At 37.8% G+C, this 18,522-nt stretch overlaps 1 protein-coding gene across 4 annotated transcripts in view; it reads right to left on the reverse strand.

Moving 5' to 3' along the window:
* Nucleotides 1-9,257, reverse strand: part of LOC149787078 (uncharacterized) — a 103,719-nt gene extending 94,462 nt beyond the window's left edge. For 3 of the 4 annotated variants that reach the window (XR_016425083.1, XM_089977602.1, XM_089977604.1), the window contains exons 1-2: nucleotides 9,117-9,257; nucleotides 6,494-6,589 (exon numbers count right to left, since the gene is read on the reverse strand). Coding sequence is in view for 3 of the 4 variants with exons in the window: in XM_089977602.1 (XP_089833728.1) it covers nucleotides 6,494-6,587 (94 nt within the window). In the remaining variant the exon portion in view is untranslated. Of the gene's footprint in view, nucleotides 1-6,493; nucleotides 6,590-7,909; nucleotides 8,225-9,116 lie in introns of those variants that run through there. The other variant, XM_089977603.1, reaches the window with a different exon arrangement.
* Between the last annotated feature and the right edge of the window lie 9,265 nt (nucleotides 9,258-18,522).

Genomic DNA, 18,522 nt, shown 5'->3' on the forward strand with positions numbered 1-18,522 from the left:
GTGCTATTATTCAAACACATACAAATCATAGTACACTATCTTCATGAGCATTGAGGTAAAAACATGTGCACTTTGCTTTTTGTGTATTTTGGTGTTTTTAGTAACCCATTAAGTACTTGTGTGCATCTACTATGATTTGGCAGTGATGTTGCTCATAAATGAGAAAGCACTCTCCACATGAGACCTGGGAAGATAAGACAAGCCCAGATATGAGACTAAACTTCATATTTCCCCATATTTCAGCTCTCAATACGTTTTGGCCTAGATTCGGAAAATTTAATAGATGACGATTACAGGTTGGCCCCCCACCAATTAAAATCATTCTGTACGTGTTCCTGTCCATAGGTACTACTGGATTTAAAAAATGATGCCCACAAAAGTTGATCCACTGTCATTGCCATTTGCTAAGATGAAAATGACTTAAAAACCACTGGAAGCTTCTGCGTATTTAAACCAGATTTTCCCTCTCTGTGCATTTTTGATTTAGCATGATTAAGGAATGAATTGTTCTCCAGCTGATGCAGAATTAAATTTGTCTTTAAAGTTCAAGCACATGGGAAGTACATGTTTCCATCTGAACTGATTTTTTTCAAGGTTACATATGTCCATACATTTTCTTCTTTCAAATTTCAACTGCATGAGCCATGAAAAATTTGGAGTGTGCATGACATTACTCAGAACTGCATAATGAACTATTGAAACAATGAACAAATCCTGCTTGCACAGTGAACTCCAGTATATGGTGTTTTAGTTTCTTGTTACCTTCTTTCAAAATACATCTAGGAACAAATATTCCAACATGTAAAAACAAAAACAGAAAAAGTCCACCGTAAATTGTAAAAAAAATTATGAAAATTGGTCTGCATTGAAGAAAAAAAATTCTGACTCAATCAGGAAAATTTCCATAGCTGTAATATATTCAAACTAGCCTCAATGGCAACTATACAGAAGGTCAGATTGAAAACATTTTATTTTAGTGTTGGTTCCTTTTTCAGCTCACTCACAGGTACTACACATACTTGTCGGTGATCATGACCACTGCGGGGGGAGGGGGTAACAATGTACATGAAATAAAAATGGTAGCAGACGCTTATTAAAGACACTTCTATGATCAGGTCATTTCTTAAATTAAATGTGTTAACCCACCGGCAATATGCAGCAGACCAGCACGATCTATAGCCCAAGCATAGTCTTCCCCCCGCAATGATGTCATCCTATCCCCTTGTTTAGCATCATTTAAGTTACAGGTCTTTGTGACCTCATCCTTCAACTCCAAGAGGCCATCAAGCAAATGAGATGGCAGCCAAGGTATTATGTTACTCAACCAGAGGCAATCAAACCTAATATGCTGTCAGTGCTAAGAAAACAAAAACAAATCTGACAACCCAACACTAGGAACTCTTTTTTCAGATCGGGACACTCCTTTATTTTAAGTGGGGCACGTGTTGGGCTTTTGCTGAAAAAAACAAACAAATGTAATTTGCTTGACAAAACTCTGTTCTTGATTTGGGGGACATTGTATGTAAACAATGGGATCAAATATGTATGGATTGTCTTTTGAGTCTTTGATTAAAAATCCAGCCATCATTTGGCAGAGTTGAGATAAAGAAAAGGAAAAATTGACTGAAAGTGATTTAGCCAAATCCATTTCAGTGAGTATTTTAATTTATTTTATAATGGTTTTGTTTAAGTGTTTTTTTCAAGGTGTTTAAGGTTAAAGTCTAATTCAGCTGTCCCTTGGTCACACTTATATTGATGTAATTAGACATATTAAGCAGCACCTTTGATAAACATCAAAAAGTGTAAACAGCAACAGAATGAATCAAGACATGCTTCAGATGATAATGAATATAAACACTTTTGATCCACTGAGCAATAAGGAAATTGACTGATTGAATACAGAGCAAAATATTGCTTTACTTTAAGTATCTTTTAGCTACCAATAAACACAAATGTCAATTTAAAATGATTAAGCAATTGCAATATTTTGTGACAAATACTATTAAAAAGGGGCAATTTTGGGCACATGAAAATTGGAGTCAGGGCTTGTTGAATCTGAGTCAGGGCTTGTGAGTTTTTTTTTTTAAGTCACCAGCCCTGGACCTGTGTCTAAATTTTTGTTTCTTTAAACAGTGGTGGTCAAATAGGTATGCTATGCTTTGCTTGTTTGTCTTGGCCACCATTTTGCCTGCAATATTCCCTCAGGAACTGCAGCATTAGTGATCCCTCACCCTCTAGCTTCCATCTGATGTAGTCGACCTTATTTCCACACAAAATCAACATTCATGTTTGGCAACCCACCTACTGTGTGAAAGCAACAGTCTGGGATATTGTAAGGTTTGCATGCATGAACTGGAACAAATTTAAACAAGACCAATAACTCTCTCTCTGCATCAATATTTTGCAGAAAAACTTGCATTGCTGAGAAAGTCCAATACCTTATCCCAGTACTTAGGCTCAATGAAATTATTTTCTTGCAGCATGCCTATGAATAAATCTGTATCCTTGCAGTAATAAAGCAGTAACAGAGCATGATCATCAACTCTGGAACATGAAAACATTTGAGAAACATATGTTCTATTGGGTAATGGCCCAAATGCTGAATCTGGCATGGCAACTGAGCAACAAAAACTCAATCAATATCACGTCCTTAAAAGGCTCATTCTCCGATTTTTCCATTTACTGATTTTCAAATTAGTCGTCAGTGCACATTCAGTTAAATGAACCAACAACAATCATGTTACCCAGCAGTCAGCCACAATCATGTTACCCAGCAGCCAGCCAGCCCTATGCATACATTCCATCTCCAAGAGAGGTATAAGTGTAAATCTTGCTGTTTTCAGTGGCAAATTAAAGTGTAACCTGACCAAAATAAGAGTAATCAATGTACTGTATACATGCCATAATTACAGCACAATGTATGAAAAATAAATATATGCTTTTACTACAAACCTGAATCTACAGGTCAAAATACTTGGGCAAAATCCATGTGGATTAGATTCAGAATACAAATACAAAAGATGCTGAGCAAATTATTTATGTTCATCTATCACTTTATCAAGTCTACATGTCTAACATTTGCTGAATGATCATGAAGTTCAAACAATCTGCAATGAGCATAACAATATGTTCAATCTGAGTGCTGTACCTCATATTCTTTGTAAAAAATTTGTAAAGTGGTGTTGATTTGTCTTATTGCTGAAGTTTAAAAAGACACATCTGCTCCAAGAATTTTCAGCTACAAGTCAAACATAAAAGCCTGTTTCATTTAATATCTGGCACTATTTTCTTTAAAAACAGATTGTCCCACTAACTAACTTGATTATCGATATAATGAATCTGCAAGGAAAAAGTTTCAAATTAATGAAACCTGTTTGTTTTCTTGGAGATGGGTCATATAAAGTTGCTATAAATAGAAAATAAGAAATTCCCGTGTAGGTCTAGGACAAATTAGTTCTTGTGCTCTTATTATGGAGCAGTCTTTCTTTTTAGAATATTCTCCAATTTTTATGATAGGTGGAATTAAAAGAGAATAATTTAAACGACAAACACTACCTTTTATTGATTTTTTTTTAATGTATCAGAAACAGTTAATCAATAAACAGGAGAGCATAAAACATAATTAGGTGAAAAAAGCATAATGATTACACCAAAAGTGTATTGGTTAGTATATGTCTATGTTGACATGGCTAACAAAAACAGCTTCTGAGTTTATGGATTCTGATTGTACGACTTCCTTCATGAAGGAATTTAAAGATCCTATGCAAAAGTAACTGAATGTATCAAAAATGAAGGAAGACATCCTTGGGTTTTAGAAAGTGTATACTGATACAACAATGTCTATATCTATATTACATGTACTTCGGTAGCAGTTTTTAATATTATTACTGAATATTGATGATTTGAAAATGTATTGTAAATCAAACTCTGTTGTTGTTGTTGTTGTTGTGGGGTTTAACGCCATTTTTCAGCACTTGATTGGCTATACATGGCGGCCAGTATTAATGGTGGAGGAAGAACCTGGGAAAACCCAGGAAAGAACCACCGACCCACGAGAAGCTACTGGTAAGCTTTCTCACATACCCACATTGGCTGAATCTTAGACTCGAACCGCCGCAGACAGAGGTGAGATGGCAGTGATCCGTAACGAAGAGCGCTTTAGACCACTCGGCCACTCGGGGCCCCAATCAAACTCTGTAAAAGCTGTGATCACTTTTCTGATTTACAAATTGTATTTCCTTGTACATAACAGGCACCCCAATTTTCAACCCAGAACGAGGAAAACGTAATTCTACCAGACAATGTGCATGTGATATAATACATTTTAATATCTTGGTAATGCCCTGATCATCATTTATCACATGATAATTAAATTCTTCACAACAAACCAGCGCACATGAATGTTTCTCTGCTCTTTCCTGTCAATTACAACCAACACTTTTTTAGCAGATATCTTAAAAGAAAGAATAAAATGGTAGTGGCAAATTTTAAAGTATATCTTTGAGATTTTATTTCTGGCCCTTACCAAGGCAATATTAAGGCTCAGTGAATGAAGCATTGATTACTGTATAGTAATAAAGAATTATTAAATATTTAATACTAAAGATTAGAAATAAAATGTAGAACCACGTTTATTTACCAAAGAAGAAAGAATTTTTTTCTTCTGACTTGATACATTAATTGATTATTTTGCTTCATGGTGTGCCAGTGTTACTACAAGAGACTAATCGTAGTCAACAAAAGATATCTTCTAAATGCGCCACTGTGATTTGGATTTTTAATGTAGCTTTAACAATTTTTCAATCATATCGCTACGATGTCTGCAGTGTGGCAGTTTATAGTGATGTCTAGCATTGAGGCATCGTGCCGCAGACATGTAGCATGATGTCCCACCCAGTCACATTATCCTGACACCAGGCCGACATATCCTAACACTAACCTTTTAATGCCGAGTGCCTAGCTAAGCAGCTGTTGGTACCATTTTGAGATGGTATCTCTGCTGGCGAGTAAATGTCAATACAGCATCTTTTTATGATGTTTGTTTTTTCTGTATCAGCTACCTATATTTTCAAGACGCTGAACCTCTCACTGATGGTCAATATTATTCCACCTGGTTTCACCAACCTTCATGTGTATGCTGGTGTTTTATTCAATTCAAAGCCAAATATGATTTATTTATGTCAAAAACAAGGGACATTTATTTCATGAAGCAACTGTCAATGTCAAAACTATGTTTTGTTGTTCTACTAGTATAATATTGATGCCTGGATTACACTGCAAGTAATTGTGAAACTTCTCTCATCTTATGGAAGAGTGCAAATTTAGGATTTTTTAAAATAAAAAAAAAACCTGTGAAATAGCTTTTATTTCACCAAGTATTCATTTTGCTTAATTGACTTGCCATCTTTGATCATCTTTGTTAATGAGTAAGTTAATTTAAGGTAGTTCAATGATATTACATACACCATAATAAATAAAACAGTACCTGACTGATCAATTAAAATGAGCTGACATTACCCATGCTCTGATGCAGGTAGTTTTTACATGCCTTTAAGTTTTGTTTTATTACACCCCCCTCTATTTGATGCAAAGAAATAACTAACATGATAATACATGTCTGTTTTCTAATTCAGTGCAACAATAAATCAAATTCTTCGGCCAGTCAGTTATAAATACAAAGTTGGCCATTAATATGGTTCTCAAAGAATGTTCAAGGTCATAGCTGTTACTGTAGAAACACATCTCATGATTTAATACATGATGGCACATTGCATTTATAATGATTCACTTAAACTGAATTACAAGATAGAAACTAAAACACCAATTTCACTTGTTGTTGTTGAGTTTAATTATAGTGGTGTGCGCACAATTGTACATGTGCCACTTTTTTCTGACTGCACCACCTCCTGCAACTTGTACTTGTTCCTGGGGAAGGGAATGGTGCCACCTCCCCCCCGGTTTTTACGGGTTCAAGGAACCCCGATAGTCTGGCCTCAATTTGTGTGTCCATAAAGGTCCCTTACAGTTGAATGGTTGGCTGTCATTAGTGGAAAGGAGAGCTCGGGAATGATCCTGGTTGCTTCACATCGCTGGTTTCTTGTTGCATTTGCCTGGTGTTTCTTGCATTTTTTTTCTTCTTCAAAATGTTCTAAAAAGGGCGTGTATTCTATGCTGTTTATAGAGTCTGTTAGTAGAAATCATGTATGAAGAGTGATTGAGAGAGTGAAGAAAATATGTATTAAATCCAGTTATCAAAACTCAACATTTATGGTACAGGCACAGTATCCATCATACTTGTTCTACTGCAATGCAATACTTTGAACAGCTTTAGGACAAATTATCAATTCTAGTGTACATATATTTCTGGTTGAGGCATGGAACACCATGCTACATTGTGATGTGAAAAGAAATCAATTCAAGAACAGGACTATCGAAGTTTAAGAGTTCATCCGATTGACCAAGGAAAAAATCATAATAAAGACCTCAGAATTACCTGTAACTGACAAAGCTGACATCATCTCTGTCTCAACAGTCTCATCTGTTTCTTCACTCCCACTATCTGAGGCCTCTTGAACACTGTTTTCCATCTCTGAAAAGTTGGAAGTTATTCCAATATGAATCAAAATCTCAAAAAGGATATTCTATAATTTGTTATAACAATGTAAGAAACAGTGAGCATATGATATTTTTGAGTAATCATTTTACATAAAATAATGCTAAAAGGTACAATCTAGTTATTATGTAGGGCGGCATCAAACGGACAGAAAAAGTCAACAACATAAGTTAAAATATCAGAGACAGGTATGTTGGTTTGTTGCACAGCAAAATATTCTGTATTCACAGACCTCAATAGTAAATGTGCAGCTTACAAGGATAGCATTCTAAGGCACACATACCCCAGGGAAGTTGTTAACTGAGAATGTCACAGAATCGAATCAATCACCTTAGCTACATGCAGATATTTTTCAGCTTCATAATGATTATAATAAAAATCCATCAAGGGGCTGAAGAAATAGAAGCAAAATGAGACCAATGCTTTAATATAATTTTTCTCGGTGCCCTTGACCTAAAGGAACATGGGCCAAATGAGTGAATCACAGGATTAATGGTCCAAATAAAACATGAATGAACCAATTATCCGGATTTTGCGGCAACGATCATTTTTCTGCAGTTTTTGCTACTATGCCATAAGATCGATTTTAAGAGTAATTTTCGTAAGACTTAAGGCAAAATCATAAGAGTTGGCAGGTCTGCTGAATGATTCTGTTAATGTAAAGTTAGACATCACTATAAACTGCCACAATGCAAACATTAGAGCAGTATGACTGAAAAATTGTTAAAGCTACATTAAAAATCCAAATCACACACAATACTAAAGAGCTACAAACAATAAGAACCATAATGATATGGAATGGTACTTGTTCAAAACCCAATTTCAAAAGGTGAACCAGTGTACACATATCACCTGTGTACAGAGGTCAGTTTTTGCCTTTTCACAATGGTGACCGCTATTGAGACATTTTACTGTAAAACTATATAGTTATGGAGGCATTTAACTTGTACTGGCACAAGGCTGGGATAAGAGGTCCAACTAAACAAACCATCACTAAGATTCATCTAAACCAACACGCTGTCCTCCAGCTTTATTTCTCATATGACTAGTGGTGGACCCCAATCATGTCAAATATAAAAAAGGAGAAGAATTTGTTTGTCTAAGAGTCCTCCAAGTAAACCATTTGCTGCAGACACAACCCTTGAGGATGTTGGGTCCAAGAAAACACTGCTATAAGAAGTACCAAGGAGGCATGGCAAATACAGAAAGGCACAAAGGAATATTCAGATTTGGTGATGCAGGCATCAAAATGCACCCATTCACTAATTTGATCTTGGAGATTTTTGTCATTTTCACCTAAAATGTGGGTAGGAAACGCATTTTGGAGATTAATTCTGAACACATCCAAATAATCTGCTTCCAAGAGTTTTCCATTTACAGCAGCAGTGATGTTGGAAATGGATCAAGTTCACATGCCTTTGGTGCACTCTTCATCAGGATTGCACATACGAAATCCATAGAGACAGGTTCAAATGCTGCTAATGGTTGCTGCTCAAATACTGTATCCCAACTGTATGGTGACGATAAGTCAATTGAAATTGTGGTGTCAATTTTATCTCTAATGGTTTGTAATTTGTCATGGAAGAAATTTGCAAACATGTCTGGAAGGTCGACTGGAGATAAAGTAGTTGGAAGTGGTGTTAATTTGTTCCTTGACATTAGCTTGTTAGTAATCTCAAAGAGCTCTTTGCAGCTGGAATTCTCCATGATCTTAGTAGTGTAGTGGGCTGATTTTGCTGCATGGACTATATTTGTGACATTCTTCTTAGCGGCTTCATAGATTTGCTTATGAATAGTGAGTCTGGTGGACAGCCAAAGCCTCTCAGCTTTATGACGGTCTCTTTTAGCAGTGCAAAGCTGGTCCCTAACACTGCTATACCATAGAGAACACTTTTGAGTTGATACTCAGCACTTGATAGCTGGGGCATGTTTGTCAAGCAATGAACGCAGGCAGTTATCGAGGTGTTCTGCTGTAGGAGGTAAGCAAGTTGTTAGGTTTGCTTGGATGTCATGCATTAGTTTGGTTCTATTTATCATACGGAGGTTTCTCTTAGTAGCAGATAAGAGTGGATGGTTAGGGACTGATATGTCAAGTTGGCATATAATGCAGAGGTGATCGGATGCAAGTTCATGGGATACCAGGGAGGACCGTAGAATGTTATCATCAGGTCTATGAAGAATCCAGTCTAAAATGTGACCATGTTTATGGGTTGGTTGGTTAACTGACTGTTTGAGGTTGAAAACATTAATGGAATCTGAGTTTCGATGTGTTTGGGTTTCCGGAACAGTCAAAGTGAAAGTGGAAATCTCCAAGAATAATCAGGTTGCCACCTATCGAATTTCCATACTCCAGGAGATTCAGAAACTGCTCCAAAAAACAAAATGTGCTATGTCTTTCATGTAGGACTAAACCTGAGTGACATGTGTAGTCAAAACCATCAAAAATCAAAGTAAAGACTGATACATTTGTATTATTATACTATTTAGCGATTTGTTTGCTTACCTTTAATTGCTTTCAGCCTCTAACAACAAACTTAACATTCCAGAATATACGATTACACTGCCACTCCCAAACACCACTCGTTAACGAAACCAAGAGTCTATGATATAATTGTCACTGTATTTTCGTTCGGATCTACCTCTGCTATTTCTTCAGAACTAAAATATGCCTGGTTCACGGTCTCAATGTAGCTATCGACCAAAACGACAGGTAACCAGTTTAATTATTTCCATATAAACGTCACGCAATAATTGACATAAAATCATACGTTCCCTTCGCCAGAAATTTCCCCGTAAAAAAAAGAAACCCCGATCTACAAAGAATAAGAATAAGAATTCTTTATGTCAGACTACAAAATCCATACCTTTAAATTAAAATATAATTATAAAGTAAAAGCAATGTAAACATAAAAGACCATATACATCATACATACAAGTATACAGATATATTTAAAAAAATAATTGTGCCATGAATTGTTAAGAATGAAATTAAATGTTACATTAGTAATACCTTTATCATTTATGTGATTAGACGACCTGGACGGGATGCTCGGTAACTCATTGATAAAAGACCGAAAGGGAACTGGTTCGAATCCTCCGGCTGAACCAACCGGGGTCAGCTAGTCCAATTGCCTTGGCACTAATTAACAAACTCGGGTTGCTGTACCTTACAAATGGACAACGCATCATTGTCATGCTCTTCGTACCTGAGACCAAGCGCGTACCGCTGAATGGCCGATAGCATTTCGAGAACTTAAAGATGGCTTAAGTTTAAAAAAACAAAAAAACAAACAAATACAACATAAAACAAGGCAAAGTCAATGAAGATATCGCACAACAATGCCAAATAAACATTATTGTATAATGTGTCGCTATGCAGTACTTTCATTTTCGACCATTTTATGTCAGTTGGGGGCGGGATACGGTGAAAGATAGCGTAACTGTATTTTGTTTAATCCGAGTTTCCTCTAACCATTCCAAACCATCTATAGCCTGATAATACAAATCCGTTTGTTTGTACCCCTCTTCCGATTTAAATAATGGAAATCTTTAATGTGATAAAAAGTGCAAGGAACTTAGTCAATTCATTCATTGATTTATAGTTCTAACATGACTCTGAGTAGAGTGGCCATAATACCGTCATCTTATGCGCGTTTCATGCTTAAAGGAGACAGGAAATCAAAATTTTCATTTTATGTATTTAATTCTCTTAGATTTTAATTCGACTGTCATGTTTATAAATTAAATATCGTAAGCGGGTAGTGGTTTTATTGCATGGAAGATACCACGATTCCGTAAATTGCAGAGTTTTTCCAAGTTTTGATGAGACTACAGATCACGTGGTACCGTGACGCAATATTAGCCATAGTCTGGTTCCCTGGTTAGTATTCTCTCTCCGTTGCCCTCCGCCATACTAAAGCGGAGGGAAACGCAGGGAGCATACTCATCAGGGAACCAGACTATATTAGCCAGTCCTCGAATACAAACGTAACATTGTCGAGCGAGGCAGATGGAAGGAGACCACATTTGAGTTGCACATTTAAAACTTGAATCTGCAGTCTGATATAATAGTTTATGTACTGTACTGGTCAGCGCTAAAAGAAGTTTTTTTAGGCACAGGCCCCGGGCTGGTGACTTAAATAAACTCAAGCCCTGACTGAAATTCCAAAAGCCCGGACAGTTCATACCTGTCAACTTTCAAGCCGGGAGAAAAAAGCTCCGATTTTGGTGGTATTTCCTCATCTACATCCCGATCTCGTAATATCTCTAATTTTTTCGCAGCGAAGTCCCGATTATTACATTATGTCTGTCAATTTTCATTTGTCAGAAGAAAAAACCCCAATCCCAAACCATTTATAAATAGATATAACGTATGCAATCCACAGGCTAAACTTCCACACTGCAGACATCGTAGTGATATAACTGAAGAATTGTTAAAGCTACGTTAAAAATTCAGATCACACGCACACACGTCTAAATCCGGCACTGGACGAAATAATAAATATCACACAACAGTTTTTTTTCTTTTTTTCTTCTTCAGTAAATAGAACGTGAAAATTCAACATTCAAGTAAATTTCAGATGTTTTTAAACAACTACAACATTACTACAGTATAAAAAAATTAAAAGAATAAAATTGTCACCAATTAGCTTAAATGAATTATCACTGTGAAATTTTCTCTTCAAACAAAATCGCATCTCCATTTCCGCCAAAGAAACTCGGCCAGTTAACACCTGACATTCCTCTACCGTATATGTAAAGTTTAATTACCATGATTAAATTACAAGGAATAAAACAAAATATACCATGCAGTAAATGTGGCCCTAAAGAACTAATTCTGAATAAATATTTTGTTCAGCAAACAGTGTTACATGCATTAAGACTTAAACCTTAAGTCCATAACATCGTAAGTAACAACAAAATGGCATCGTTTATTTGGCAGTCAATTGCTGGTGCTTACACATACACACACTGTCGAACATGGTTTCTTTGATGTATGTCCAAAAGGCAGTCCTTTTCACAAGATCAATGCAAGGATAAGGAGTATGTTCATTAGTCACACCGGCTTTATTGTTTGCGTACTTAAATCAAAACTTTAGCTATTTTGCAATTTAGCCAGAGCTGACCAGAATATGCAAAATGGGCTTGTCCTGGGGGAATAATAAGGCGTATCACATGGAGAATAGGTACGTCCCATGGGCGCCCACACATTGAGGCAAGGGGTTAGGGGTTGGGTCAATAGTCACCCCCCCCCCCGTTTCTATTGTATGCCATTTAATGTGAAACTTTGACCGCTTTTCTTTTAATCGCTGCTATTTAAACTGCCCAAGGAATAGTTTTATATCAGTTCCAATCATTGCAGATTACCGTTTATACATACTAAATGTATACAATTATTATTTTTTAAAAATTTATAATTTTTTATAAGATTACTTAAAACTGTGTTTTCTCGAAACACGACAGGTTTAGAATCTTATTTTTAAAATCAAGTCTAAATTTCACATTGGACAGTAGTGATTTGATCTAGATTGTGCCGTGTTAAGGCATGTAAGTAGTGAAGTGGGGAGATATAGCGTCAATGGGAATTAGCATTACAGAACCCACCCCACCCACCCCACCCCACCCCCGGGCCTGTATAGCGTCTATGTAAATTTAACATGGGAAAAAGTCGTGGGCCTGTATAGCGTCAAGGGAATTTAACATAGGAAAAAAAATAATCTAGGGCCTGTTGAACGTCAAGGGAAATTGAACAGGGTGGGCCTGTTGAGCGTCATGGGGAAATGGAACATGGGAATAAATCGTGGGCCTGTTGAGCGTCCAGGGGAAATGGAACAGGGTCGGGGCCCTATTTTAATATGATCCCGACCTTATGAGTCTATGGAAATGGAACAGGGGAGAGGGACAGAACACACACACACACACACACACACAAAAGGGGGGGGGGGGGGGGCGGGTAGGCAATGAAAGTCAAGATCTTTTCGAGATATAGGAGTGGCCCTGAAAAGGGCCTTTGATTTTATGTTAATATAACCTTAATATTAACATAAAGGGAATCTGTAAGATCTTCTTCTTCTCTCAAGCTGCACCTGACTGCAGGGCCATATATTAGCACTCTCTTGAGACATCCTTGCCTCTCTACATATATCCTTCTTATCCACAGGCTGGTGTCTGTCCTGTGGACAACTGTCCACTTGGATCGGACATACATCGGTATGTCCGTCCGGAACATCATGGAAGATACAAGAGTTGATGATTGCACGTCGGTCCACATGTTGGGGGTGCCGAGAACAGGTGAAGGAATGCAGCGAACTGCACTTATTTATAGGAGAGGAAGGATCGAAACGGATCGATTTTATTGACCAATCCAAACACGCGTTACAAAATTCAGTCAGCCCACGTCCAATCCGAAGAGAGCAGTCTGTGACGTCACATGTCCTATGAAGATTCGCTAGCGCCTGTGCGCAGTCAATCCATGCGACAGTTTTTTCAACATGACGGAAACTCAGAAAACGATAAATTGGGGTTCACCAGCCGTGGAGACTACCCAAGGGAACCCGGACTTACTTTCAGAAGAGGTGAATTGGGATTTTGTAGATTTTCTTACCTCGCAAGAATTTGTTCCGGAACCTTCGTCACCTTCTCCTTCATTACCGCACGTGGAGAATTTTAGACAGAGACAGAAAGAAGAATTGGAGAAATTTATGCAACAGCAAAAGGAAGTGGAACAAGCTTTTCTCCTACAGCAACAGCAGCAAGAAGAAGAGGTAAGAAAAAAACAACAACAAGAAGAAGTAGCAGCAGCAAAGAAACAAGGGTGTGAAAGTCAGACGGTCACGGTACTGTTAGACATTTTAGCAGAGTTAAGAAGTCTGACACAAATGTATCAGACTTCTTTATTACGACCGAAGAGAATACGACTTTCCCGAGCTAAACACTCCAAGTCTGTGACTAAGCCTACCTTACCACCCTTAGTGATTTCAACCAAATCATCATCATCATCAACAGTACGCAGTCCAAAAGTAGGCTTTGGCCGTGGAAAAGGCTTAAGGCAGTTAAAGTTGATTGCTTAAACTCACCCCTACACCAAAAAAGGCCCTTTTCAGGGCCACCCATGTCTCTCGAAAAGAGATAGACTTTCAATTGCCAATAACTCGAAAAAAAATAATAGAAAAATATTTTAAAAAATTTACCCTATAGTACGTGTCTGTGTATGAGTGCGTGAGTATAGGTTCTTATTTTGAAATCAAAACCCAAAGACACTTACCTTTTATACCTAATTTATCCTTTTATTAATATTTACAATCTTATTCACAATTCACAACATAACACTTTAAAAAGTTCATAGACTTCTTCTGTCTCATTGTTCACTCTGTTTTTTTTTTTCAATTTCTTCACCGTCACAATCTTTTCCTCCTCTTCCTCCTCACTTTCTTCCCTTCTTCTTTTCTTCTCCTGTTTCTTTTTCTTCACTGTCTGCTTTCTTCCTCCTCTTCTTCCTCTCCATCACTCCCCTCTTCTTGCTCCTGTTGTTTCTTAGGGCAATCTGGAGACCAATGTCCTTTTTCTTGACATTGATAACAGATATCTTGACTTTTGTCTCTTTTAGCCCCGTTTTGCTTTTTTGACGATCTGGACACTCTGGAGACCAATGTCCTTTCTTCTGACAGATATAGCAAGTATCTTGACTTTTATCTCGAAAGGAAGTAGAGTAGTCCCTCGACTGGTCTAAAGAAAATTTTCGGATGACCCCTCGCAAAGCTCTGATGAAATGTTCGATTTGTGTAGTCTCGTCCATCGTTGTGCTCGGTTTGAGAGTGAAATGAACAGTGAAAGGACAAGACACATACCCTTTATATAAATTGGTCTGCCATGACTATAAAGTAGCCCATGGTGTTTAAGTTTTAGTCATTTGACGTTTTGCTATCAAGATGAAAAGATCCAATTCATTCAAGAAGAAAGAAGAAGAAAGTAAGAGGCAGAAACGTGATATATCGCCTCGTACCAGGGACGAAGTCTTGGCACAAATTCATTCCAGTGATTTTGAAGAGAACATGAGTGAACCAGAATCCAAACAAAGTTCACCACCCTTAGTCAACCCTGAAAAATACTATTCCATTTGAGAGACGGAAAAGCGTCCCTCTAGAAAATTTAGAACCACGGCTTACAAATACACGGTGAAGTTTACAGATTTCAAGTCCGTTAGAGAAAGCAGAAGGGTTCATCACCGAGGTGTGAGTAGTGAAGTGGGGCACTAGAGCGACAATGGGAATTAGCATTACAGAGACCCCTGGGCAAATATAGCGACAATGGAAATTTAACATGGAGAAAAATCGTGGGCAAATATAGCGACAAGGGGAATTTAACATGGAGAAAAAAATCGTGGGCCACTCTAGCGACAAGGGGAATTGAACATGGGGGAAATAAAGTGTGGGTCTATCTAGCGACAAGGGGAATTGAACATGGGATTTTTTTTTTTTAAAAAAAGAAAAAAAAATTTTTTAATTTAATAAAGGGGTAGGCAATGGAAAGTCATTCTCTTTTCGAGAAATATGGGTGGCCCTGAAAAGGGCCTTTGGCTTTCTTCTGCTTCTTCTTCTATTTCCTCCATTTCCTCATCCAGCCCCTAATCTTTCCCCAAATTCCTTTGTTCTTCCTCTTTTCTTTTTCAGGTAACCAGTCTGGGTGACCCATAGCCCTGAATTTCTCTTGTATCTTGATCCAATTTTGATTGACTTTGTCAAAGGCCTCTTTCTTCTTTATTGTTTCCTTATCCTGTTTTTCTTGACTCCATTTTTCTTTTATCTTTTTCACCTCTTCAGTCATCACTTGTTTCATTATTTCTTCTCCTTTTTTCAACCTGTTCAGTCCCCTCTTCGTATATGACAACTCCGTCCAATACACTATATGTTCTAGGAAGCACCGGACTTGGATGACATAATCCAGTGCTTCCTTCAAACTCCCCACTCTGACATAAGGTGGGTCAATAAATCCTCTTGCTTTGTTGACTTCATCTTCTATCATTCCTTCTATTACACTGGTCAACAGTGAAATCATTACTGACTTGAAAAGGCCCTAATCTGTAGTATTTTGGTGTGCCGAACACGAATATAACCGTGAAAAATTTGTATTGGCTCTCGTTTTGAAGATATTCATATACCTCATTTTCTATGTTTCACTGTGTAAATTTCTCCAGTAGGACTGCAGCAACATCCGGAATAATGATGTAACATTGCATAATACCATCATGCTCACATCATCCACAGTTGATTGCATCATTTCCTGATGCAATGCAATACTAATGCCATGCGGCTGCTGAAGTAAGTTGACGTCAGCAGTGTACTATACATGTGTAGGCCTATTATACTAATGCCAGGCGGCTGCTGAAGCTGACGTAAGCAGTGTACTATATAAAGCCCAATCAGATAGGTTCAGCATTTAAAATATTTTAGACGTTGTGCGAGACAGTTCAAGCTACTGTTACATAAAACTTATTATTTTATCCATTTACGTACAATAAAGAACAGTAATGCCTCGAAAGTGTGTTAATACCGCGGACAATTTTTGCTATATTTGTGGGGAAGTGACATTTGCCAACCAGAAGAAAAGTATCAATTCTCAAGTGAAGAAGGCATATCATCTTTACTTCGGATGCAAGGTTGGTGACCAAGACAAGCCTTGGGCTCCGCATATATGCTGTGCTACATGTACAACACAGCTTTCACAGTGGTTGAATTGCAAAAGGTCATCAATGCCGTTTGCAGTCCCAATGGTGTGAAGAGAGCCAAGCAACCACCTAAATGACTGTTACTTCTGCTTGGTTCCTCCTCTTTCCGGCGGAATAACGAAGCGAAAGAAGTCGAGAATAGTCTACCCAAACATTCCGTCTGCATTGAGACCAGTTCCACATGGTGAGGGACTTCCTATTCCAGAACCTCCAGCAGAATATTCTCTTGATTCATCTGACGAAGACAAAGGTGAGTCGACCTGTTCTTCTCCTGGTCCATCAGCATGCAGTGATCCAGATTTTCACTGTGGTGCATCATCAACCCCACACAGAATAACACAGGAAGAACTAAATGACCTGATTCGTGATTTGGACTGATCAAAGAACAAGGCAGAATTGCTAGGATCAAGACTCCAACAATGGAATCTTCTAGAAGAAGATGTCACAATTACTGCATATCGAAAGCGCCACCAGCAATTGGAGCCTTTCTTCAGAAAGGAAAGTAATCTGATATTCTGTTCCGATATTGAGGGCCTCATGAATGCTTTAAAAATCACTCATGACCCACAAGAATGGAGACTATTTGTGGACTCTTCGAAACTGAGTCTCAAGGCTGTGCTTTTGCACAATGGAAACATTCTTCCATCTATTCCAGTAGCGTATGCTGTCCACATGAAAGAGACATACGATAACTTAAGGCAGCTACTGAATTCCATTGAGTATAACAAGTACAGCTGGCACCTCTGTGGTGATTTGAAGGTAGTTGCCCTTTTAATGGGACTGCAGCAAGGATATACAAAATACATGTGTTTCTTATGCGAGTGGGATAGCCGAGCAAGGGAAATGCACTACATGAGGAAGGAATGGACTCACAGGCAGAATGTAGCCATTGGAGAGAAGAATATCCAACACCCAGCTCTGGTTGAGGCTCAGAAAATCTTGCTACCACCCCTTCACATCAAACTAGGTTTGATGAAGAACTTCGTGAAAGCCATTGACCGGACTTTGCCAGCATTCCGATACCTGCATGAAAAATTCCCTCGACTCAGCGAAGCAAAGATTAAAGAGGGAGTTTTTGTGGGTCCTCAGATTCGAGAGCTTTTCAAAGATGACCGGTTCAACAACTTGCTGGAAGGTGACGCGAAACAAGCATGGAATGCTTTTCGCCTAGTTTCTACAAACTTCCTCGGAAATGTTAGGGTAGAAAACTATAAGGAACTAGTAGAAGACATGTTGATGAAGTATAAGAAACTTGGCTGCAATATGTCTCTAAAGATTCACTTCCTTCATTCCCATTTGGATTTCTTTCCTAGCAAGTGTGGTATTGTTAGTGATGAACACGGCGAACGTTTTCATCAAGATATCGCAACAATGGAACAAAGATACCAGGGAAAATGGTCCACTACAATGCTGGCTGACTACTGCTGGACACTCCTCAGAGATGCTCCCGAACAGCTGTACAAGAGACAGGCGAAGAAATCTAAGATGTAGTCAATGACTTGATTTTTTATAGGTAGGCTATTACAGTTGACCTTTTACTATTGGAATGCATTTCGTTATGTAAACATTAATTTCTTGCAGATTACAAAAAAACTAGAGCCAATTTTGCAATTTGACTGTCATATTCGTGTTCAGCACATAAAAATTGATAAGAATTGACTAATTTTATTTCAGTAACATGACTTTTGTAAAAATTTGTTGTCCAGTGTTATATGTCTGGCGGTCTTTATACGTTCGACTTGACTGGTTACCAAGTGTTCTTTATCTTCATACTCCCATTCCTTTTGTATCCTTTCTATAGCATATTCTGCATCTATTATCCAGAAATAGATATGCCTCAATTGATTAAATAAATCAGTCACTTGCGTCATCTTGTCTAGATTATTCTTTGTAGAATGGTTTGAACGACGAATACTGTGGGGTCTTATACGAAAAGCGCGGACGTGAGGAAAACATCCCCCTAAAAACATAAAATTGATCTTACCTAGATCATGACCAAACAACGCGCGGACGTGAAGGAAAACATCCCCTACTTTCTGATTTCATATAATAAAACCCAAACTATACTCTCCACATACGCTAAGAAACAATAAAGAAACCCATAATCTACTATTCCCACAAACTTACGTGAGCAGTTACAAACACAAACACACAAACACATACACTCGCACTATGAAAAAAAAGA

Source organism: Sinohyriopsis cumingii, chromosome 12 (assembly GCF_028554795.1).
Source record: "Sinohyriopsis cumingii isolate HCF-2022 chromosome 12, ASM2855479v2, whole genome shotgun sequence".
Taxonomy (NCBI): domain Eukaryota; kingdom Metazoa; phylum Mollusca; class Bivalvia; order Unionida; family Unionidae; genus Sinohyriopsis; species Sinohyriopsis cumingii.